Here is a 26,625-nt window from a genome sequence, read left to right on the forward strand (position 1 = left end):
GTTTCCAAAAGTTCAAGAGGTGCAAACAGATGTAAGGTTCTGGTTCCATCAATAAAGTTCAAATGATCATCTTGTGGTGCAGTTCTTCTTGTTGTCTCCGTGCTTGCTAAGAAAATGGGAAGAGAAGTTCCGCCTTATGCAAGACACCTTTTTTCTTTTGTTTCACCCATACATGTTTCAGCACTTTTGTGCTATCATCAGTGGGTTCTATTTTTATTTTTAACTTACATTATATTATTGTCCTCTCGTTTTGGTAGCTGTTATGCTACACAATATACAACATGTCATAGTTTTGAAGTTGTGGTACGTTTTCCTGTTTTGTTGGCGAAGTAAATGGGCTTACTTCTTTGCCTGTGGTCGTGTGGTAATGCACTTTTTCGATTACTCAAAACATAGACGAATGGCTCTGAGCACTATGGGACTTAACTGCTGAAGTCATGAATCCCCTAGAATGTAACAACTACTTAAGCCTAACTAACCTAAGGACATCACACACATCCATGCCCGAGGCAGGATTCGAACCTGCGACCGTAACGGTCGTGCGGTTCCAGACTGTAGCGCCTAGAACCGCTCGGCCAATCAATAAAGTCAAACATTCCACAGTGACAGTAACAACAAACTTCTCGTTCAGAAAAATGTATTCGTCGCCAGTGTGACAATGTTGAGAAATAAATATGTTGACGTGAATAATAAAGATGTTTCATTTAGAATGCCTAAAGAATTTTCACATGAAAAATTCTAGGGCGTTACCTTTTACCACGCCCTCGTTTTAATAATTTCTTTGTTTCGTGTTTTTGTTTTGAAAATGCCTTTGTAATGTTCTTTTGCGGTGCATGTGAAAAACGTGTGTTGTGCACCACGCTGTACATCTAATGAAGCATCGCGACAACAACCGACAGCAATTTAGAAAACTCGTGGATATCAAGACCGGTGTTTCTATAGCGCTTACTGCCTTTGTCCGCAGTTTCCCCTTTGTTAATCAGCGTGTAATGCTCGAAACGTGACCCAGAGGATGCCAGAAGTCCGCAGGTTACGAGCGCTGCGGCGGCTACAGACAGAAGTATGCGCGCCCGTGTCCACCCACACTTGATGCCAATTGTACGAAGTTCGCGAGCAGCGGTAGGGTGGCGGGCGGCAGCAACGCGCATGCGCGGAGAAGCAGCAGCGGTCAGCGGTTGACAAGGCGGTAGTCAGCCAGACGGCTGCACGATGTGGCTGCGCGCGGTTGTGCTCGCCCTGCTGCTACAGCTTGTGAGTATCCGCCGCCTCTGCCGCTGCGCACAGCGTCTCTCTCGTGCACAACGCTTTTTGTACGCTACACGATGACAATGAACAGCAAATTTCTGCGTAACTGAGGCAGCCAGACCTCCCCCGCAACCGTGCGATCAGCGGTTCTGGCTGCTACAAAGACGACCCGCGTTCGATCCCCGGCAGCTGTTGACAGACTGAAGCGTCTAGCCACTTTGGCCGGCTCCTCGTTCTGTCGCTAAGTCTCTGTATTAGCTCTAATTTCCCGAATTTTCTCGTTGTGGTCATTTCGCGAGACGTATGTGGGAGGAAATAATATGTTGTACGACTCTTTTCGGGGAGTACTCTCTCGACATATCAATAGTAAACCTCACTGTGATGCACAACGCCTCTCTTGTAGCCTCTGTTGAGCATCTCTGTAACGCTCTCGCACCCACTAAACGGTCTTTTGATGAAACACGCCACTCTTCATTGGATCTTCTCGATCGCTTCTATCAGTCCTACCTAGTAAGGATCCCAGATCGATGAACAATATTGAAGAATGGTATAAGAGTCCCGTTCTCCGTGGTGGGTCGTATCAGTGTGATAATATAGTTTTTTTTATTCGAGTCAGAAGCAAGTACAATAATGCAAATTACCATTAAAAACAAATGACAGAAACAACTATCAGGTTACACTATTGTTAACCAAAATAATGCAGCTTCATTTGCGGTCGGAGTCATAAGCAGAAGATCTTCTTCTGTGTAAGATGCAGGGCCTACTTAAACATCCAATAATGTTTCAAAGAAACGTCTACTACCGAACAGAAGCCTGTCGCTAACGTGGCTTATGACGATTTCATTCACACAGCTACCGCCTACACAACTCACTCGTATTGAAGAATGGATTTCTCTGACATTGTATGATGTCAGGCGTCAGCAAGAGGTTACGAAAGCAAATATGCTATTTGATCGAAGACTTCCGACTTCCGTTTTTTTCCGATTTGTGCCGACTGAGGACTAGAACCAGACGCGACGGTGGAGGAAGATAGCAAAAGGGGTGGAGGAGAAAAATAATTTTTTGGTCCCTCCAGCCGAGGCTTTTGCTGCTTCGAAGTTTCAGGTGGTATGACTTGTTGTGAAAGTAAAAGAAAAAAATGAAGAATGAGCACTGCTCATTAATAATATTACGGCAGGTGCCAGTCGTTGTGTCTATAGACAGCTATCCTTTGTCCATCTAGCAATAAGTTGTACACTCGGGTGAATATGTGTAATTTTTACCGTTGGTCACTGGCTGCATTGCTCATGCGTCTGGAGTTGTAGGACCGCTGGAAGTAGACATTACTTTCGTACGAGGGGCGTTCAGTAAATAATGCAACACATTTCTTTCTGAAAGCTGGTTGATTTTATTCAGGATCCCAATACACCATATTATTCCCCACTCTTTTGGCTACAAAACTCTATTTTTCAACATAATCTTCATTCAATGAGACGCCCTTACGTCATCTGGGGGAGCCTGTACGTCCGCATGGTACTACTCTGCTGGTCGAAGTCAGATCCAAAGACTTGCTGCATCAATAACCTCCACATCAATCACTTACTGCTTCCAGCGGAGTGCATCCTTCGTTGGGCCAAACAGATGGAAGTCGGAAGGTGCGAGACCCTGACAGTAGGGTAGATGAGGACTAACAGTCTAATTATGTTTTGGGAGCTAATCTCGGGTGCGCAGACTTGTTCGAGGGCTTGCTTTGTTCGGAGAAGGAGAAGTTCGTTTGCATTTTTATGGCGACGAAAACGCTGAAATCGTTTCTTCAGTTTCCTGAGGATAGCACAATACACTTCAGAGTTGATCGTTGAACCATGAGGGACATCAAACAGAATAACCCCTTCACAGGCCCAGGAGACAGTCGCGATGATTTTAACGGCTGAGCGTGCGGTTTTAAACTTTCCTTCTCAGGAGTGGTGGTGTAGCACCACTCCTTGGGTTGTCATTTTGTTTCCGATTCGAAGTGATGAACCCATGTTTCGTCTCCTGTGGCGATGTTCGACAAAAAATTGTAACGATCAGCCTCGTAACGCGCAAGTAATTCCGCACAGATGGTCCTTCGTTGCTCTTTATAGTCTTCTGTTAGGCGACGAGGAATTCAGCGGACACACACCCTTTAGAACCTCAACTGGTGGACGAATATCAGCAGTGCCAGCAGAGCCGTTCGGCTCAGTAGCGAGGTTTTGATTGTGATCCGTCCATCACCTCGAATGAGTGTCCGCCCGTTCCAACATCGCAGGAATCACAGTTGTGTGCGGACGGCCGGAATGCGGCAGGTCGGACAGATTTGGTGACTGTATGACGATGACAGGCGCCTCGCCTAACGACTCACCGTGCTTTTGTTCACTGAAGGTTTCCATAGACATTCTGCAAGCGCCAGTGAATATTTACGATACCCTAGTTTTCCGCAGAAAGAAACTCAATGACATCTCTCTGCTTGGAAAAAACCTCCGTTACAGACGCTATTTTGAAAGCCATGTATAGTGCCGCCACCTATCAGAACTTAACGAAACTATAGGGGCTGAAGCGGGAATATCCACGATGTCCCACAACAAATTCCACATTTTTTCAACCGAAGGTGGCCGAGAAATAACGGTGTTGCAATACTTACTGAACGCCCCTCGTATAACGTATTTTTCGTTATTCTAGAGCGAATGGAATTCCGTCACACGTTTAAACGTCGAAAGTCTTAAGTTTCTTTGCTAATCACTGTGATAAAAGTTTAAGCCATGTAATTCTTGTATTAAACCTCACTGGCCAGTCAGTTTCACTAAGTCTGATAGTAGTCTGATATGGTCATTAAACCTACTTACAAAATCATAATTTGCTAAACGTCAATAGAAAAAAAATGCTAAAAGATATCATCGCTGGTGAGCGAGTGGGGGGGGGGGGGGGGGGGTTGAAGGCGCAGCGAGTTCTATCTGTGGCGTAGAATCACTTCAATACAAGTTTGCATACTGGCAGACTTTTAACCAGTAAACTTATCCATATATCTGTGTATCGTTTTAACGCAAACTAACTCTGCTAGAAAAATAAACCCTAGTCAGAAGCGAGTGGTATTGAATCCAATCCTGATGAAGAAGTGTGGACATTATCTTGGTCAAGAGCAAGCACAGTGAGTGAATGGAGCATGTTTGTTTCCAGACAAGATACACAACGTATATCGTTGACATTAACACTGTTGTGCAGGTATTTTCAGTGTAATACAGATGCAGAGCTAAGAACCTGCCCGTATAGTGTTACGTGCAGCCTGATACCTTGCGAGACAGACCCGGCGGTGGATTAACGACCGTGACTGGTGCAGCGGCCACCCTGAGTGTGGTTTTTAGGTCGTTTCCGACGCTGGTTTATCAAATGCTTGGCTGGTTCCGAATTTCCGCCTTAGAGAATACGATACACAACCAGATTACAGGCAGAACAAACTTTACATGATTCAGACACGTAACACACGCGGGACTTCTTTCCCCTTGGCAACTGACAACTGCAGCGATAGGAAGGGCATCCGGTCGCAAATTTAAATCAATTCAATTTGCCAAATCCTGAGTACAGAGTTGCCCGTCTTAGACGTGATGAGCGCTAACGAAACGAAGGCAGATACAAACACACTGGGGCAAGGAATGAAACGACATGCAATTATTCTATAACAAATATTGGAGAATTGGAGACTACAGGTCCATTGTATCAAAATATACAAAAAATTTCCCTGAGTAGTCTCCAAATTTCTTTCTGTGGTGTCGGGTTTATCCCGTATAAAACAAAAAAAAAAAGTTGACTTCGGTCGGTAGCTTTAATAAAGCGCCAAAATTAGTATCTCATACATAACACCCTTCTTATCGTAAGTTATAAGATATATAATGAAAAAGAATGGAATGAACGTAAGAAGTTTCTCGTCTAGCACCTAAAAACAGACAAGAAGACACGGTCACATCGATCGCTGTAACATCTGCTGCTGTTGGCTTTGGCGTAACATAACCGTTGCGGCCGGAGTTCAAATCTGCTCATTTCTTGCTGAAGATAACGTAGCTGGGTATGTAGATAACCTTGCAAAAATGTACTTCTTGCAGACGAGTACCCACAAACTAGATCCTGTTACTATTAGTTTATGAGATACGAGAGCGTGCAGAGAAGTAATGCCTCCAAATTTTTAATGTGAAAAGTCTTAATGCCTTATAAATAATACAAACGTTACCAACATTCTACATCTTTATTCTTCACGTCTATGTACTTGCAGCGCTTTACCACTAGAGGGGTTCGAACTGCGGCGTGTAACATGGCGGTGTGTAATGTAACTGTATTGGTGCGTGAGAAGTAGCATGCTGTATTGAGTTTCGAATTCGATGAGTTCGTGCGTACATGAGCACCTTCTCCTTGAGCATGATAATGACAGACCACAGTAGGCATTTCGGTTATCGCTGGAATAATCTGTTTTCAGTTGCATCGGTTTTTCTCCACGCCAGGTGAACCTATCACATCATCTCAAATGCCGGTTTCTGAAATAACGGATTTTTGGAGTGTTATTCTTATTATTTCCTGTAATAAACGTGCAACTCGAGCAAAGATTGAAAATTTTGACTCAGTTGCACATATACATAGAACCAAATATTGTAAATAGGCAAATAAAAGAGAACTTAGTCCATCCACCTTTCTCTGTTTTTCTCGAAAAGTGATAAGTGGTTGAATACAACAAAAAATTAACAATATTAATTCTAATTTTTTTAAAAATCTGCTCAAAAATCATGTTATACTCTGAAATCATACTACTATTTGGGCATTATGAATAGTCAGTGCTAAAGGGGAGAATTGAGTTTGGTGCCGGCCGAAGTGGCCGTGCGGTTAAAGGCGCTGCAGTCTGGAACCGCAAGACCGCTACGGTCGCAGGTTCGAATCCTGCCTCGGGCATGGATGTTTGTGATGTCCTTAGGTTAGTTAGGTTTAATTAGTTCTAAGTTCTAGGGGACTAATGACCTCAGAAGTTAAGTCCCATAGTTCTCAGAGCCATTTGAACCATTTTTTAGAATTGAGTTTGAAGAACTCTATTTTTCCTGTTAATTTGTCCGTTTTCAAGGGCTACAAGCAGATGAAGGCATATTATGTAGACATAGGCAGCAGATGAGCCACTTTATATTTTTATTGTATGCTGTCAATAAACTGTAAAGTTTTTAATTTATTTCTGGTAGGACCGATGACCTAGCAGTCTGGTCCCTTTCATCTCCCAAACCAACAAACCAACTATTTCTGGTACCACAATTTCCTTGTTCAAATGTGTGTGAAATCTTATGGGACTTTACTGCTAAGGTCATCAGTCCCTAAGCTTATACAACTCCTTAACCTAAATTATCCTAAGGACAAACACACACACCCATGTCCGAGGGAGGACTCGAACCTCCGCCGGGACCAGCCGCACAGTCCATGACTGCAGCGCCTCAGACTGCTAGGCTAATCCCGCGCGGCCACAATTTCCTTCCTTTTTCATTATTTCATATAACAGGCGGACGAATCTTTTTAATCTTTTAAAGCAAATGCAGGAAGGTACTTCATTCTACGTCACTTCCTAAAGATATTTCCAGGTTATTGGTGGTGCCATTCTGCAACGCAACGGATGTCCGGCGAAGACAGCGAGAAACTACCGTATAGACCAGGTGGAGGCAAGACTTGGACATTGCACGTAGAATATAAAAAACAAGAAACACCTGCCATGTGCGAGACCAAAAAAAGTATTGGTTATTCAGAACTAAAATACCGGTATCGCTTTTAACCGGCCGGCTTTTCCCATCCTAACACACACCATTGTTGCTACATCCGCAACAATCGGACGTCTTGGGTTCACTGTCAGCGATCATCCTCCATTCAGTCCCGACTAGGCCCCATGAGATTTTCATCTGTTTCCAAAAGTTACAGAACACCTTCGAGGACTTCACTTTGATAGTGATGAACGGTGTAAGTAGCGGTAAGGTTGTTGTGGCTCCGCCAACAAAGTGAAATATTCTACAGTTACAGTATCAACGAACATGACTCTCGTTGGCAGAAATTGTGTTCATCGCCGTGGTGACTACGTTGAGAAATAAATTTGTAGATATGAAGAATAAGAACGCAGAATGTTAATGACGTTTGTTTTATTCAAAAATTCTCTACGAGTTTTCACATAAAAAATTCGGAGGTATTACTTTTCCGTACGCCTTCGTACAAATGAACTCTATCGCGGTTTATCTTTCTCCGGCATAAATCACATGCTATGTTCCTTCTCCACATTTCCTTCAGCCTGCCGGATACTTTAGATAAGATATTATATCCAGAATGGAGGTGAGTTTTCTCTGAGTTAGAGCGGACAGTGTGGCTAATTTTCTTTCTTGTACATGTAATTTTTGACGTTTATACTTGCCGAATTATGACAACGACTTTTTTCAGTTTTGAATAAACACTTTTTCTGTGGTATTTGGTTAAAGCCTTCGTGGTACAATATGTGTGGTACTTGATCAAATAGCAGCAAAATGACAGCATCAAAAATCATCGTCCCGCCGCCAGGAGACACACTACAAGCGTTAGCCCTACTGTGCGGAACGAAACCAACCATTTATTTCAGGTATAATTCGTGTATTTATCGGTATGTCAGTCATATCAAATGCTTAACATATTGACGTAGACCACTGATACAGGCTATAAAGTAATTACGGATAGACAATATTGTGTGCTGAATTTAATCTGGATTTATCGCAGCACATACTTATGTCATAAGTAATTTCATGTCTTCTAGAGTCACCAGTGTTTCCTTGCAAACCTCTTGTTCTAATTTTTCCCACGGATAAATCCCAGAAGTGTTAAGTATGGTGAGCGTGCAGGCTATTTTGTGTTTTCTCAACGACCGAACCAACGACCTACGAATGCTCTTTTAAGAATGCCTATACGGAATGAGCGGGAAAACCATAATGTTTGTACCACATGATTTGTGGGCATGTCTTCCAATAACTGCGGCAGCATACCTGTTAGGAACTAGATCATTGTGGCTATTTAGAGTCACATCACTAAAACAAAGACCAACGATGTATTCTTGAAAAGCCCGCACCACGCGTTGATATATCAAGGTCGTCATTTTTCCTCTTCTCACAGTGAACGTGGCTTTTCAACTGATCAGTAGTGCAAATTGTGAAGATTCATTTTCCCATTTTCCTCATCGCTTGTTAAAGATGTTTCATTCGCAAATAAAATACTGCATTTAAACGGCACATCACTTAGGGTTTTACGGAGGCACTATTCAGAGAACTGCGATCGATTTTGAAAGGCATTGGCAGTTTTCGGAAAACACCCCTGTGTCGCACGTTCAGATTGCCTTCTAATGACATTTGGATTGTGTATTACCGCTGTTAAAATGTTAATCGCATTTCCCTCACAGTTTTTGTTCTCTTCTGTTGGTGTATTTAATTTTCCACACTAACAGAGTCTGGAATATTTTTTACGATGTGTGCAAAGACGGATTTTCTTTGTTCAAAAAAATGTTCAAATGTGTGTGAAATCTTATGGGACTTAACTGCTAAGATCATCAGTCCCTAAGCTTACACACTACTTAACCTTAATTATCCTAAGGACGAACACACACACCCATGCCCGAGGGAGGACTCGAACCTCCGCCGGTACCAGCCGCATGATTTTCTTTGTACTTGACGCAATGAGGATACCTTCCAGCATGTAACTGCTCTAACAGTTTAAAGGCACTCCGCACAAAAGAAAACCATATCCAATTTTTCGATTGTCATATACTTTGTAAAGTCAAATCAGCTACAGGAGCAAGTTTCCGATCGCCGAAACGGCAGTGCACAGACTGATGAGCTTTAAGCACGCAGGTGAACATCCGACCCCTGCCTCAGTTACTTGTTTGCTTGCGCTTATTTACAGTAGAAAGACGTCTGTGGGACTTCTTTTTCTGGCGGTCGGCCAGTGGTTTGCGCCTTGTTGTGTTGTTACCTTTTAACTATTTGACCAAGTTCCACACATCTGGTAGGTGGGTGTATAAAAAAAGTATATATATATATATATATATATATATATATATATATATATATAAAGTATACATTTTTCGTTTAAAATTTTTTTAAAACATGTCACAATATTATATCAATGACGCATGCAACACCTAGTTTGACATCTCGGTTTCATTATCATCCAATCATTATTATAAGGATAATATAAGTTTTATTAAAAAATAATTTAGCGTACTCTTACCTCATACTGTGGGGCAAGAGTATGCGGACCTGGGGAAGAGTACGCTGTGAGTACCTTTACCCCCAAATGAAGAAAATAAAAAGGATTACAAACACATACGGTGTATGGAAAAACAGAAGAGGAACTCTATTTTTCTGCGAATTCAACAATTAACGTCTTAATGATCAGACAGTAAACCGAAAAAACGTATTTCGCGGGAAAGGCAGTACTACACTATTGCATGTTTTTCGTCAAACGAAAAAAATTTTGTGAATCGGCCAGGTGCTCACTACTTCTGCCGGTTTTAAGACTTTTTTTAAGACAACCTCTGAAAACTCGGTAGGTTGGGATGCTTGTCGTATTGAGCTCCCATTTTCAATAAGGTTAAAAGCTTGATTGTAGAGTGGCTCTGTAAATGGCTGTCGAGTTGATGTTCTAAAACTGTTTCTCGAAAAAGGAGATGACACTATGGAGGACGTGATTATATCCTAAGTGTGTTTGAGAGACAGGTATGTTTGAAAAAAAAACACTACCTAAAGGTCCCATAAACGTCTTCCTACTGTAAATAAAAACTACAGAAAAGAAACGTTAAGTTCTGTAACGTGAATAATGAATCATGATAGGCAAATACACACAAGAAAAAATGCTTCAATACGCTAGCAGGAACTACATACGTCAAAGTATAGGTCATGGGGTAAATATTCGCAGATCGTTTCTTTATGGGGTAAAAATAAGCACTGCGAATTTCTATCCCATTAGATCTGCCTACTATTACTCCAGTCCGCTAATTTCTTTTTCGGCAATCTACAGGTAACACACACAATTAAAGTCGTGGAGATCAAGGAGAATATTGGAAGCTTATAGCCACCATTTCCGGTACCAAGTTTCCCTAATTTTTAAATAGATTTAGGTTCAAGTAACACGCAATCACAACTATACAAAATTTAAATTGAAAACGTACAGAAGTGACTTACCGCATTTTCTCCAGCCGTAAGCGTCCAGCTGCAACAAGGTTCCAGAATACACGTGAGAAGATGATGACGTCTGCGCTGCCTGATGGGAGAATGTTGATCCTCTTCCTTTGGGGACGTCAAAACTTGAAACATAGTCTTGCCCCACGCGTATTTTTATCCACCCACCTACCCCATTATGTCACCGAAATTCTCCGCGAAGGGTTTTTCCACTGCCACAGAAATAGGTAAATAGTACCACTAAAAAACATGGGTGTCATAAGCCGTCAACCACAGACGTTAAATTTCGGCTGACAACGTTTCAGCCATTCTCAGGGTGAGTCGCTTGCAAGATGTTTAACGCACTTTACACAGCGGAGAAAGCGCGCATGCGTCAGAGATAATACTGTTGGTAACAAGAGCGTCAGTCATAGATAAACTTTGCACCTCTAAGAGTAAAACAAAGCAATCGCAGAATCAGCAAATCCACAGTGCTTACGAAGTATTTGGGTGATTGTTATTGATGGCATATCTTGTGATGCTAAGGAGTGAAGACCTAGAACAATATTTCCTTTGAGAGCGCAGTCGTGAAGTGAGGGGTTTCCATGAATTGTCGAACTGAAAAACCCTCGTCTCGGTTGAGCAGGTTGTCTGCTCGTTGTATTTCCACAGCTTTAACGCATGTGCATTTACTCCACAGTGCAAAGTGCATTAAGAATATTACAAACATGACTGCAGCCACACTGCCACTGTGTAGGTAACATATTTAAGTGATTAACATTGCAAGCAAACATTGCATACAAACGCGTATGCATCGTGTTCCCCAGTTGCCGGATGTCAGATTGTGGGATGGAGTTCCGTGCCTGTTACACTTGATCTGTCAATACACGGACGGTTAATGTTGAAACTTCCTGCCAGATTAAAACTGTGTGCCGGACCGAGACTCGAACTCGGGACCTTTGCCTTTCGCGGGCAAGTGTTCTATCAACTGAGCTACCCAAGCACGACTCACTCCCCGTCCTCACAGCTTTACTTCTGCCAGTATCTCGTCTCCTACCTTCCACACTCCGCTGCAGAGTGAAAATCTCATTCTGGAAACAGTTAATGTTGTTTGTTGATGACACTGGAGTTGTCGTCCGATGATGTCCCATATGTCCTCGATTGGAGACAGATGTGGTAATAGAGGAGGACAAGGCAACATGTCGACACACTTAGAGCATGTTAGATGACAACAGCGGTATGTAAGCGAGCGTTATCCTGTTGGAAAACAGTCCCTGGAATGCGTCCATGAATGGAAGCACAACAGGTCGAATCACCAGACTGACGTTCAGATTTGCAGTCAGGGTGCATGGGATAACAACAGGAGTGATCCTGCTGTAATACGAAATAGCAGCGCAAACCATAACACCAGGTGTGTATCCAGGTTGTCTAGCATGCAGATAGGTTAGTTGCAGGCCCTCAACTCGCCTCCTTCTAACTAACACAAGGCCTTTACTGGCATCGAGACGGAAACAGGTAACCGAATTGTAACAGTTCGTTGTGTCACTGTGGTGGTAACTGCTGCTCGAACTGCTGCTGCAGGTGCAGTACGATGCGCCAGAGCCATACGACGAACATGATGGTCTTCTGTCTCGGTAGTGACACGTGGCCGTCCAGAGCCGGATCTTTTTGCGATCGTACATTCTCGTGACTATCGCTGCCAGCAATCATGTACAGTGGCCTCATTCTTGCGAAGTCTTTTTGCAATATCTCAGACGGAACATGCAGCTTCTGATAGCCGTATCACACGACACTGTTAAAACTCAGCGAGGTGTTGATAATGGCGTCTTTGTCGCCATAAAGATATTCTTGACTAACATCAACTCACCATGCCCACTCTCAAAGGCAACTAACTCTCACGAACGTTACAGCTTGTATTTAGAGCAATTGTGATTTGCATCCTCATAGCGGCATTACTAGAGCTGCTCTTTGCGACTGGCGCGAAATTTGAACAGACATTATCTTTCAGATGTAGAAACTGCCTACCAACTTTCGTTTATGCTACACAACTCCTTCATGGTGTTGCAATTGTTTCTTTTCTTTTGCCGTCAGTGTATTTAAAAATTTTGAAGCCATCATATCAAATCCTGAGACACCTTTTGTTCCTAATTATTGTCTTTTTTATGGATTCAGTACATCTACATCTACATCTACATTTATACTCCGCAAGCCACCTAACGGTGTGTGGCGGCATCTCGTGGTCGTGCGGTAGCGTTCTCGCTTCCCACGCCCGGGTTCCCGGGTTCGATTCCCGGCGAGGTCAGGGATTTTCTCTGCCTCGTGATGGCTGGGTGTTGTGTGCTGTCCTTAGGTTAGTTAGGTTTAAGTAGTTCTAGGTTCTAGGGGACTGATGACCATAGATGTTAAGTCCCATAGTGCTGAGCCCAACCAACGTGCCACTATCATTACCTCCCTTTCCTGTTCCAGTCGCGTATGGTTCGCTGGAAGAATAACTGCCGGAAAGCCTCCGTGCGCGCTCGAATCTCTCTAATTTTACATTCGTGGTCTCCCCGGGAGGTATAAGTAGGGGAAAGCAATATATTCGATACCTCATCCAGAAACGCACTCTCTCGAAACCTAGACAGCAAGCCACACGGCGATGCAGAGCGCCTCTCTTGCAGAGTCTACCACTTGAGTTTGCTAAACATCTCCGTAACGCTATCACGGTTACCAAATAACCCTGTGACGAAACGCGCCGCTCTTCTTTGGATCTTCTCTATCTCCTGTGTCAACCCGACCTGGTACGGATCCCACACTGATAAGCAATAGTCAAGTATAAGTCGAACGAGTGTTTTGTAAGCCACCTCCTTTGTTGATGGACTACATTTTCTAAGGACTCTCCCAATGAATCTCAACCTGGTACCCGCCTTACCAACAATTAATTTTATATGACCATTCCACTTCGAATTGTTCCGCACGCATACTCCCAGATATTTTACAGAAGTAACTGCTGCCAGTGTTTGTTCCGCTATCATATAATCATACAATAAAGGATCCTTCTTTCTATGTATTCGCAATTCATTACATTTGTCTATGTTACGGATCAGTTGCCACTCCCTGCACCAAGTGCCTATCTGCTGCAGATCTTCCTGCATTTCGCTGCAATTTTTTAATGCTGCAACTGCTCTGTATACTACAGCATCATCCGCGAAAAGCCGCATGGAACATGCCCAGTCAAAATCCACATTCCCTACATTCGGTTCAATATAAGTTTTTCATTCTATTTTGATAAGTAGCTGTTACAGTGGTTATCCAAAAGTACGATACTAATTCAGTTACAGAGCGCCACATATGCGCAAATATTTCATTTCTGCGCCGTGTGACGCCCAATGGCTGTTGACTGTTTGGATGAATCTCAAACCTTACACCCTGAAGTGATCTCCTCGTAAACCTTCCTTCTTGAGGGATTCATCTCATCCACTATGAGTCGCGCGAACCTCTGCGAAAGAATCAGTTCCGTTCGAGAAAAGATGGAGTGTGGAGACAAAATTGCTGGGGTCCTTCTGCTAAATGATCCACGCACTGACGTAAAGCACAATATCGAGGGGAACAACTTTTTGTCACTGAATTATCACTGTTCAGTGCCCACCACACTTCTAGCTTTTCCATGAGAAATTAAAAGCTGTTTTTTTAGTGATCTGATTGACTGTGTAACTGATATTTATCTGCAGGTATTTTACAGGTCTCCAATGGGTTAATGTGGGTATTAATCTCCTAACTGAAGCACATACGCCACAGAACCTTAATCATTCTAAAACTATGTGGAAGAAAACTGAATCGTCTTTCGTTTCGTCATTCTTTAGTTGCTTCAGAATTCATGGAGATACGTTCCGCCCTTGCGACTAAATGAAAGGCAGTTTGTTTTTTGCCATACGCGTTTCGCTTCTTTTCACTTATGAAACTTCTTTAGTGACATGTACTACATATTTGCTTTATGTGTGTAACAAATGCATTATGAAGTAGTTACAAATTATGTTACTATGTTACGTGTTGTCATGGTATTCTCTTTTTTTCATGTTAGAACAATTTTTGCTGTACAAGTTTCGTGAGGTAAAATTAAAATTTCATTTCAATTACGATTTCCGATATTGTAAATCCATGTGTGTCATCCCGGAGTTGTATTTACTCGGTCTTCATACACCAGATGGCCGATATTCGGCGTTTTTCCGACCACATTTATTTCAACACATCGATTGCACTCTTCACTGTGTATTGGATGTGTGTGTCTGTGTGTGTGTGTGTGTGTGTGTGTGTGTGTGTGTGTGTGTGTGTGTGTGTTCACAGTGTGTAGTGCTGCCAACTGTCACTGTATGTTTATTTTTCGTCTTTGTCTCATACAAAGAATAACACACACACACACACACACACACACACACACACACACACACACATGAACAAATATCAAACCACACATACCCAATACAAACAGAAGACGAAGGGTAAACACACAGCGAGAGTTAGTAACATTGCACATTACAAATACATGCACATTCAATACACATTGAAAAGTGCAAGTGAAGTGTTGAAATAAATGTGGTCGAAAAAACGCCCAATATCGGCCATCTGGGGTATGGAGAACGAGTAAATACATCTCCAGGACTATACACATGGATCAACAACATTGAAAATAGCAAATAACGAAACTTATTATGCAGAAGTTGTTTCTAATCTGAAAAACAAGAGAATAACGTGAGAAAACGTAACATTTCAACGTACTTGTAACTACTACATAATGCATTTCTCTCTCTCTCTCTTTCTCTTTCTCTCTCTCTCTCTCTCTCTCTCTCTCTCCGCCCGAAAAGCCTCGGAAGGCCTTACGGTACCGACCGACCACCGTGTCATCCTCAGCCGATAGGCATCGCTGGAGGGGGATATGGAGGGGCATGTGGTCACCACACCGCTCTCTCGACCATTATCAGGTAACTTCTCAGTCAAGTAGCTCCTCAGTTGGTCTCAGAAGGGCTGATGCATCCCACTAGCAAACAGCGCTCGGCAGACCCAGCCAAGTGCACTTAACCTCGGTGATCCGATGGGAACCACTGCTACCACTGCGGCGAGGCCGTTGGCACATAATGCATTATCACGCCACTGAAGATGCTTCATAAATAAAACAAGCGAAAGGCGTATGGCAAAAAACAAACTGTCTTTCATTTAGTCGCAAAGACGGAACATACCTCCATGAAAACTGAATCCTTCTCACACGTGCTTTGTAACTTTCGTTTCGTAGTATAATACCAGATTGGTTCTCATAATACATGCGTAACGTGTGTGCCTGGCACAAATTCATTAGTGGCGGTTTATGTATACGGGACCTTTCATTATGATGAAGGATCGGCTCGAATAACCGAGTGCGTTGCATCGCCGCTTCCGGATTTCGGCGAGGCGAGCCTGCCACGGATCGGATTAAGGACGAGGTCTTGTGAGCCGGTCAGTCCGGATATGGTTTTTAGGCTGTTTCCCATATCCAGCTAGGTAAATACCGGGCTGGTACCCCCGTCCCGCCTTAGATCCACTCTATCCAAACAATGAGAGAACTTTTGAACACTTAAAAAAACGTGAGACTTATTCTAGACTCAGACAGATAAGGAACACAGAATCTGTCCTGGGGGAGCCGGCCGGGGTGGCCGAGCGGTTCTAGGAGCTACAGTCTGGAACCGCGCGACCGCTACGTTCGCAGGTTCGAATCCTGTCTCGGGAATGGGTGTGTGTGATGTCCTTAGGTTAGTTAGGTTTAAGTAGTTCTAAGTTCTAGGGGACTGATGACCTCAGAAGTTAAGTCCCATAGTGCTCAGAGCCATTTGAACCATTTTTTTTTTTGTCCTGGTGGAAGTGGTGTCGTTAAGTTAGGAATCCAGCCACCCACTGTCAGTAACATTTCCACAACCTGTATGAAAATGCCTATACGGGAAAAAGCTAGGAAGAAGAAGGAACATTATGTTAAGTGCTTCTCTCCAGGTAGGCAGTTACTGTCATGGTGCAAATTTTGGACCGGAGGACTTTTGGAGACTGGATTAACTGTACATAAATATTATGCTTGGGATGTAAAGGTAACTAACTCTCTATTTAAGAGAGCTGGTACATTTAGTTGAATACAGAGTAATCTTTAGTGCTATTAATGTGCTTATGGAACCTCTAGGCCTGAAAGAACTGCAGAATGTCTTAATTCCAAGTTCTGACAACCGACGAAGATAAGAAAGTGCAGGTGTCTCCATTTTGTGTGGACAATAATAGCAACACATTTAGCGCGATTCATTTAGATATTCCAGATTTAGCGCCAGTTGTTGACAATGAGATAAAAAACAACAGGTCCACAACAATACCACTTTCCGTGTAAACTTTCAAGCGATATCGCAAACGACGAATTGATCTTCGCGGAGTACTGACCGGTAATACCTGTTTCAGAGCTTTACTTCACAGTGTCTTTGATGGTCACAATATATTATTAAAGATTGATAATGGAACTGCATAATTGAAATCAGACGCAAATTCTCAAATAGACGAGAAACTAAATTGTGCACTTCTTCCAGACGCTGTTACCCTTGTATTTCAGAAGGAGTGAGAGGACTTAACTGGCATTACAAAAGATCAAGGCTCGATTTCCCGGCTCGTCAGATTTTCTGCGGTGTCCCTGAACGTTTAAAGACGAACGACTAGGTCCATAATTACGTTGTGGACGTATACTGCCTTATCCTTGTGAAGACAAGCTCCATCTCTAATAACATCGGTGTCAAAAGAACGTTAAACACAGTTACTTCGTTTCTTAGATTTAAGTTTCCTACGCTTCTTGACGATGAGATGGTTACGTTTTTAGACCCGAAATGCAGGCTGAAAATTTGCTTCCATACTCAAATTCTAACACGTGCTGGCTACAGAGCTTACGTCGATATCGACTGTTTGTGCCTTAATGTCATACGTTTCGTTCGTCGAGTAGCCTTGTCGTGGAAGAAGCCTGATGATAGTTTTACGCTCATTAGATGACGAAACAATAACACGAAGACTGTTGACATTTATTGTGGCGTCACCACTTCTGCCCAATTTAACTGAATGGAGATTTTAATATGTCTTTTAGTGGCTGGCTCACTCTTTTCGTTCCGCTATCAGCCAAACTTTTTTCCACTGTTTTACTAATTCTTTTAACATGTGACAAAGGTATTACTAGATCTACTGAAAATTTTATGTGATATTTGTAATGCTGTAGTTATCGTTATGTGGTCTTTGGTTTTAGTGCTACTCATTCACCATTACCACGATCTCGTAAAAGGGCGCTGACGACCACGCTGTGTAGTGCCCAATAATTTTAAATCCATCATCATCCGCGTATTAGGCGAGCACAAAGTTGGAGAACGCAGTTGCGGTACTGCAACTCAGTGTCACGAGCCAACGCAAACACTTGCCAGTTCACACAGACCATACACCAATGAGCAATAGTAGTCGCATAGAGGAGATATTTGCATGCAATATATTGCAGCTCAGCGAATCATGCTAGAAAACACTTTATGAGCTTACGATGCAACAGTCAGCGCCATTTACTTCAAGCTATGCTCATGTATGTAGTGCAGGCAATCAATTTAGTAGATTCGTAGCACCTTTAAATTGTTGCCAATAAAACACAGTCTTTGGGCCGCCTTCCCCAAAACATTTTCTGTGTGATGCTTCCAATGTAGGTTGTTCGAAATTGCAATCCCTAGCTATTTAGGAGACTCGACAACCTTTAATTTTGTATGATTTATCGCGTAGCCAAAATTAATCGATATTTGTCGATATTTGTAAGTACTCGTGTGGAGGACTTCACAATTTTTATTGTTGACGGTGAACCGCCGCTTTTGGAACAGTGCAGATGTCTTCTGTAAAACATTTTCTAATTTGTTTTGAGCTTCTGATGACTTAGCTAGATGGTAAGTGACTGCATTATCTGCAAACAATCTGAGAGGCCTGTAACACCGAAAATGCAGGATGCATGGCACCTGCTACCGATATATAATTTTTTTTGAATTGTATGTAAATATTTGTAATTTAAATGCTTTCTTTTAATAAGTAAGGGAATTGCTTCACTGTACGTGTACATTTAGATAAAAGTCTGTTGACGTTTCATTGTATTTATCTGTGTTTTACTGTGAAACTTATAAGCTCTGGGGAAAAGCCAAAGGAATTGTTATTTGCGTCGGCTAGCAACGATAATAGCAGTGCTTGTGCGTTGTAAAATCTTTGGGTAGTGGGTTATTGCACAGAGCGCGCGGAGAGAGCGAGAGACGGGTTCCAGCGCTTGTAGTGTACGAAGTGTGGTGTTAACGCTCTCGCAGTAGAGAGTACCATTTCGGCGGCATCATGTACGCGCGCCGGCCAGGTGACTAGTAGCAGGAGGAAGGACAGTGCACGGGCGGAAGAGGCTGTATTAATTACAATTGCCAGTTCCTGTAATTAGCCGCGGCCCCACAAGATGCTACCGTCTTCAACAACAGCAGCAGTTCCAGCAACACAGATTCGTCGTCGGCTCCGAGTTTCGTCGCACGCACAGCACTGAAGTAAGACTGTGCATTGGTAGAAAGTATTAACGGCTAACCCAGCAGCACAACTGAATGTGATTTGATTAATGAACTTTATTTAAATAATAATCAGTTAAATTCAGGGCGATTCTGTCCTCATTGCCCCCAGACATTGTTACCAAGCAGGGTCCTTGTTCCCTTTTTTCCTTATATAGTTTGGGAATCTATCACTGGAAAAAATCCAAATCTAAAGAAAATGCACAAATTAAGAGTGCGGAAGTTTTATTTATTTTACATGTAATTTGGAGCACATGGCTGTTGGGTTTGGTACGTATTCTAGTATTTAATTCTGCTCAAGTCAGTAAAAAAGGCTCAGTTGTTCAGACAATAATATGAAATCCAATTTGAAAATTAAGTAACTGCAAAGTAGAAAGTGCTTGCCTTTCTCTAAATTTCTTTGATGACGTTATTTTGAAGTCTCTGAAGTCCAATACTAACATACAGTTTAAGTGGATATTTTCAAATCATTACTCGATTGCGTGTTTCAAACTTTAATGACAAACTTAACGTAAAAGTGACCTCTCAGTTTTCTTTATCCTTACATACTCACTTAAAATTAGTGTCAAAAAACGTGACAACATTCAGTTGCCACGTCATTGTTTAATAATAAATGTTTTTCTTTCCCATCATCTTGTACAGGATTTTGGATGTAAATCGCCCTAGTGGGCGACGATCGTAATTATTTCCTTTTCGTTCATTAGTGTAACTTTTAGATTCATGATCAGTGGTACCCCTTTCCTGTCCAGTGGTGTTCGTGAGTAAATGCACAAAATAACTTTCATTTTTCCAAATTGTAGCCCTGTTCGGTTTAATTACTTTTTTATTTTTAGTAGACTTTTCTATCAGAGAAATCGGTTGTACACTTTCCCCATACTTATCGGTATTACTTCTTCGGGAAAGATAGCCTTATCCAGTTAGAAAAATTCCATTAGGTATACACGCGATCCACGGTCATATTTTATATCGCAAGCATGGTAGGTTGATTAGTAAGGGGGAGGTTACAGGCCCACTCACATTGTCTGCTAAATCCTTTATATAGTTTACGAACAGCCTGTAACGCATCCTTGTGGAATTCCAGGCAACGAATTCTGTTTCACTAGATAGCTTGCCATCAATTACTACGAGCCGAGACAGGAAATCACGAATTCATTCTCACAGCTGATAAAAACTCCATGGGCACGCAGTTTGACTAGAAGCTGCATGTGACGAACTACGCTAAAAACGTTTCCGAAATGTGGTAATATGGAATCTACCGGAGATGCTCTGTTCAATAGCACTCATGCACTAGTTGTGTTCCACAGCCGGCCGCTGTGGCCGAGCGGTTCTAGGCGCCTCAGTCCGGAACCGCGCTGCTACTACGGTCCCAGGTTGAAATCCTGCGTCGGACATGGATGTGTGTGATGTCTGTAGGTTAGTTAAGTTTAAGTAGTTCTAAGTCTGATGACCTCAGATGTTAAGTCCCATAGTGCTTAGAGCTATTTGAACCATTTTTGTGTTCCACACGAACGATTTTTCTGAACCTGTGCTAGTTATATATCAAAAGATCGTTTTCTTCGAGATTTATGTAATGTCTGAAAAAGTATACGTTTGTGAAGGAAAACATTACGACCACTACATTACAGCGTATTGGTCCACCTTTGGAACGCAGTACAGTAGTTAGTTCGACAAGTATGTAACAGGTTTCCACAGTTATTTGACACCAGATGTCTACTCTCAGGCCGGGTTCTCATCAGGCGAATTCGGTGGCGAAGACATCAATATCATTTCACTAGGATACTCCTCAAACCAGTGTAGCACGATTCTGGCCCTCTGCCACGAACAATTATCCTGCTGGAAGATGTCGTGGCCATTTGGGACGACATAAAGCATGAAGGGATGCAGGTGGTCGGATGTCCCCCATAGCACAGTAATACCACCAAAGGCCTGCGTCCGTGGCACGGCGCATCTTTTAAGCAGCCATTCACATAGATGACGACGTATCCGGACACGAACATCGACCTGGTGTAACAGGAAACGCGCATACTTCAAAGTCGCCTATGTCAGTGGATCTCCCCATCTGCAGCTCGTATCGTCGCTGGAATGTTTCCTCACTTATCTGTATAGTTTCCTTAGTGCGACACGTGCTACAGCGCCATCAGACGGCACCCTGTCTTGTTGTGGACAGTGGTCGTAGCGTTTTGGTTCATCAGTGAATGTTTCAGTAGACTGTATTTCCTGTTTAGTCTTATAGGTTTGCGCCTTGTTACTGTGCTCTACATTTTTCTGCAGATTATACCGGCACATCTACAGCACCATTTGTCCTGTTGTAACTCTGGTATATTAATGAGGTATAACCGATAGTTCTAGCAGGTGGTTACAGTTAAAGTGTAGTTACTGACAGACGTCCAGTGTGGCCTGAAATTATCGTATGGCAGTGAAACTTGGTAGATATTCTAATACATTAATGCGGAACCAATTGACTATGGAAAAAATTAGTTCCAATTTTGGCCACCAGTTGCAGACCTGGCACTGTGAATGCAAGAAAGACGTATAGAAATGTTTTTATATGTAATAGATTAGGAACAGGAAGTGGACAGAAAACTCAAACAAGTGAGGAGGGCATAATGCTGATTTCATTATTAGCTGCCACGGACACAATTTCTTCAGTATGACCACCGGAGACGTCGACGAGATGCTGCAGCCGGAAAACGATGTGCTCAATAGTTGCTAGCAGCAGTTCCTTTGGAACCTAACCACCGTGTCCCCATGTACCGGCTTTTAGATCAGTTAGAGACCGAACGTGTGCCTGGTAAACGCGTTCTTTTAGGTATACTCAGAGCCATAAGTCACATGTCACTTCAGATGATCTTGCGGGCCATGCATCTAGAAAACCTCTGGCGATAACACGTTCGTGGAAGGTTCCATTAAGTAGATCTTTCACTAGACGAGCGATATGGGGTGATACTCCATCTTGCATTAAAACAGTGGATTCACAACAGTTTCGCTCTTCCAAAGCAGGCTCTGAGCACTACGGGACTTAACATCGATGGTCATCAGTCCCCTAGAACTTAGAGCTACTTAAACCTAACTAACCTAAGGACATCACACAACACCCAGCCATCACGAGGCAGAGAAATCCAAAGCAGGAATCACTTCCTGTACAAGGAGGTCTCGATAACGTGTAGACGTCATGGTCCATCTGACAGGCCCTCTGATTGTATTCTCTTCAAAGTAGAACAGACCTAGAACAAAGGTGCTTGTGAATCCACACCACACAGTCACATACAGCGGGTACAATGGCTGTTCATGCACAACAGGCGATTTAACGGTGCCCCAAATTCGGCAGTTCTGTGTGTTCACTGCACACTGTAATGTGCCTCGTCACTCCGTGGAATATTGCCCGGCCACAGGTCATCGACTTCTATCCGTGCCAGAAACCGAAGAGCAAGTTCAGAACGTTGCTGCTGATCATGAGGTTTCAATTACGTCTGGATCTTATGCACTACTGGCCATTAAAATTGCTACACCACGAAGATGACGTGCTACAGACGCGAAATTTAACTGACAGGAAGAAGATGCTGTGATATGCAAATGATTAGCTTTTCAGAGCATTCACACAAGGTTGGCGCCGGTGGCGACACCTACAACGTGCTGACACGAGGAAAGTTTCCAACCGATTTCTCATACACAAACAGCAGTTGACCGGCGTTTCCTGGTGAAACGTTGTTGTGATTTCTCGTGTAAGGAGGAGAAATGCGTACCATCACGTTTCCGACTTTGATAAAGGTCGGATTGTAGCCTATCGCGATTGCGGTTTATCGTATCGCGACACTGCTGCTCGCGTTGGTCGAGATCCAATGACTGTTAGCAGAATATGGAATAGGTGGGTTCAGGAGGGTAATACGGAACGCCGTGCTGGATCCCAACGGCCTCGTATCACTAGCAGTCGAGATGACAGGCATCTTATCCGCATGGCTGTAACGGATCGTGCAGCCACGTCTCGATCCCTGAGTCAACAGATGGGGACGTTTGCAAGAGAACAACCATCTGCACGAACAGTTCGACGACGTTTGCAGCAGCATGGACTATCAGCTCCGAGACAATGGCTACGGTTACCCTTGACGCTGCATCACAAACAGTAGCGCCTGCGATGGTGTACTCAACGACGAACATGGGTGCATGAATGGCAAAACGTCATTTTTTCGGATGAATCCAGGTTCTGTTTACAGCATCATGATGGTCGCATCCGTGTTTGGCGACATCGCGGCGAACGCACATTCGAAGCGTGTATTCGTCATCGCCATACTGGCGTATCACCCGGCGTGATAGTCTCGGTCACCTCTTGTTCGCATTGACGGCACTTTGAACAGTGGACTTTACATTTCAGATGTGTTACGACCCGTGGCTCTACCCTTCATTAGATCCCTGCGAAACCCTACATTTCAGCAGGATAATGCACCACCGCATGTTGCAGGTCCTGTACGGGCCTTTCTGGACATAGAAAATGTTCGACTGCTGCTCTGGCCAGCACATTCTCCAGATCTCTCACCAATAGAAAACGTCTGGTCAGTGGTGGCCGAGCAACTGGCTCGTCACAATACGCCAGTCACTACTCTTGATGAACTGTGGTATCGTGTTGAAGCTGCATTGGGCAGCTGTACCTGTACACGCCATCCAAGCTCTGTTTGACTCAATGCCCAGGCGTATCAAGGCCGTTATTACGGCCAGAGGTGGTTGTTCTGGGTACTAATTTCTCAGGATCCATGCACCCAAATTGCGTGAAAATGTAATCACATGTCAGTATAATATATTTGTCCAATGAATACCCGTTTATCATCTGCATTTCTTCTTGGTGTAGCAATTTTAATGACCAGTAGTGTACATGTACCAAAATAGACCGCAAAACTTCCCGTGTAGTCGACCATGGGATGGACAGTTCTCATCACACTGCACGAGTACTAGCACTCCTCGGGGCACGTGCTGTATGGTCAGATACAGCAACAGCAACCTCGTCGGTAACTTCCAGCGGGATAAAACCCCTTCCTCTTCCAGGCGCCACACCTTGTTCACCCGTGTTCTCGAATTTCATTATTACTTCTTTAAATCACTTAATGACACCAGGCCTCTCCTCAGACCTTTCAGGCGGCGATACTCTCTCAGTGCAGTACTGTAATTGCTGCAGCTCACTTAAAATTATTTCACTAACAGTGCGTGGTCCTCTTCTCGATATCCACATTGTTCACTCACGTTATGTCTTGCCAAATGATAGCTTGGACGTCATACCATCATACAGTGTACAGCACCAGATTTGTATCTGGTCACCGCAGTTGAAACTAATTTGTTCTCCAGCGTAGCCGGCCGCGGTGGTCTAGCGGTTCTAGGCGCTCAGTCCGGAACCGCGCGGCTGCTACGGTCGCAGGTTCGAATCCTGCCTCGGGCATGGATGTGTGTGATGTCCTTAGGTTAGTTAGGTTTAAGTAGTTCTAAGTTCTAGGGGACTGATGGCCACAGATGTTAAGTCCCATAGTGCTCAGAGCCATTTGAACCATTTCTCCAGCGTAAATCGGTTCTGCATTAATGAATTAGCGTATCTACTAAGTTTCGCTGCCGTACGATACTGACAGCCCACACTGGACCTGCGTAAGTAGCTGCACTTTAATTATAACTACCTGGTACATACGATAGATTTTGTCGGCTGATTAGACACTGTCTTTACAGATGAACGGGGTAGTAGAAGTTATGTTGCTGAATGACAGAATTGTGCCCACCTCTGTCGTGATCGTCGCTATGGATCGTGGGCTGGTCCGTTATCTTAGATAGCCCTGTTAACTGTGCCGAGTAAAGTTAGGCTGTCCCCTGGCTCCCTTGCGACGCGAGAGCACGGAGTTCGGGCTGGTCAGCGGACTCAGTTAACCAGCAAGGAACTTAAGAGTTCGCTAGTGTGCGCTCCCTCCGGTTATCTCAGACACAGCAAGTCGGAGGAAAGCGGCATGTGGTCAATTTACCTGAGTACAGCAAACCAGCTGATACAGAGTTACAAAATTCAATAAATAAAAGTAGAAATGATACGCTAATATGACAAAGAAGAGTAAACGGATTTTCACACTCTGTATTTTTGTAAACTGCACATGCCATGTAAAGCAGCGTTTTCCGTGAGATCACTATTCCGATTGCTATCACGAATTCTGTTGTGTTTAACTGCAGTCAAGTGGCGTGTTTCTGAAACTCAGTGGCAGTTGTTACTTTCCTATCGTGCAGGCAGGACTGTCGTAGTGAGTCGAGCTTTCTAGTAACAAAACTATCTAGTGGGTAGCATACTGCGTAAGACTGCATTTAACGTTTGGTGCAAAGCGTTAATTGTAGCGAATTTGAATTCGTGAATCGTATGGTGCCAACTGATTTCACGCATATGTAGGATAGAGTGTTATACCTAGAGCATACTGTACCCAGGAAGAAACTATGTTTTTTGTCGGTACTTCAGTCTGGTGACTAATTTTAGAATCACATGAAAGAATGCGTACTCGAGACCGCCATAAGCAGTTACCGCCAGTTTCTACAGTTGTTGTTGTTGCAGGACATGAAGCTGTGTTTCTCGCAGCATTTGTAAATATTTAGTGTTCTACACATTTAAGTGCTGTATAATCTATTAAAGCTATATGGAATATATTGTTAATTCTTCACGTACAGTAATTTACGGGGAGTAAAATGCTATATACAGAACTATTTATATGACACGTGGACAATTGAGCCATACTTCGTCGTCGTGGACCACCTTGTATCTTGAAATAGAACAAGTTCTTTTACCATGTGGTGCTTGCTAATGAACTGAGTTTCTTTAATGCCTAGATGATTTGTGTTGGTTTACAATACCTTCTGTTACACAATGTATTTGACTTGTAACCTCTTTTTAATCATACTTGTGGTTAATTTCACTTCACTTACTGCTTATTTGTGTGGAGTAGAGTAATAATTTAACAGACAGACTGTTAAATACCGTATTGACAAGATTTTCTCGATAACAATACTTTCAGTTTCAACTAAATATTGTTCCTAGGAGCATGAACATGTTGTATCGTGGAATATGTTTTCACATTCGGAAAAATCTTAATTTTCCGAAATAATTTCTGTAATTTCAGTAGAAGACTGCAGCGCATAAGTAGTACTTGTCATTGTTTGAAAATGGAATAAAAAATATATTAAGCTTCTCTTGCAGGTCTGGCTAGAGCAAAAGTCTGGAAAGTGTACTAAGATACAACACTCCCCTCTACAGTTTGTTGTAGTGTTGCGGAATTCGTGTCGTAAGGACGCCTTGAAAATAAGTTACAATCGCAGAACATGCAATGTGCAACCAGCTCCTCTAGATCTTCAACAGTGGCTGATCAAGGAGCTGAACCATCTGGCATCTTTTGACACTATACTGTGACAGACAAATGGTGAAACGAAGATCAAACGTTAGTAATACACTGAAGTGACAAACGTCACGAGATACTTCTTAATATTTGCCCGGCGTAGCGCAGCAACTAGACGTGGCGCGGTGTCAAGTCGGTATACGTCTTCTACAGAAATATTGGGCCATGCTGCCGCTGTAGTTGTCCATAATTGCAATAGGTTGCCGGTGCAGGATTTTATACACGAACTGAACTCTCAAT

At 43.1% G+C, this 26,625-nt stretch overlaps 1 protein-coding gene across 1 annotated transcript in view; it reads left to right on the plus strand.

Moving 5' to 3' along the window:
* The first annotated feature begins 1,205 nt into the window (after positions 1 to 1,205).
* Positions 1,206 to 26,625, plus strand: part of LOC124722062 (beta-galactosidase-like) — a 305,764-nt gene continuing 280,344 nt past the window's right edge. The window contains exon 1 of the mRNA XM_047247258.1: positions 1,206 to 1,251. Within this exon, the coding sequence (XP_047103214.1) occupies positions 1,210 to 1,251 (42 nt within the window). The 5' untranslated portion in view covers positions 1,206 to 1,209. The remainder of the gene's footprint in view (positions 1,252 to 26,625) is intronic.

This window comes from Schistocerca piceifrons, chromosome X (assembly GCF_021461385.2).
Source record: "Schistocerca piceifrons isolate TAMUIC-IGC-003096 chromosome X, iqSchPice1.1, whole genome shotgun sequence".
NCBI classification, from domain to species: domain Eukaryota; kingdom Metazoa; phylum Arthropoda; class Insecta; order Orthoptera; family Acrididae; genus Schistocerca; species Schistocerca piceifrons.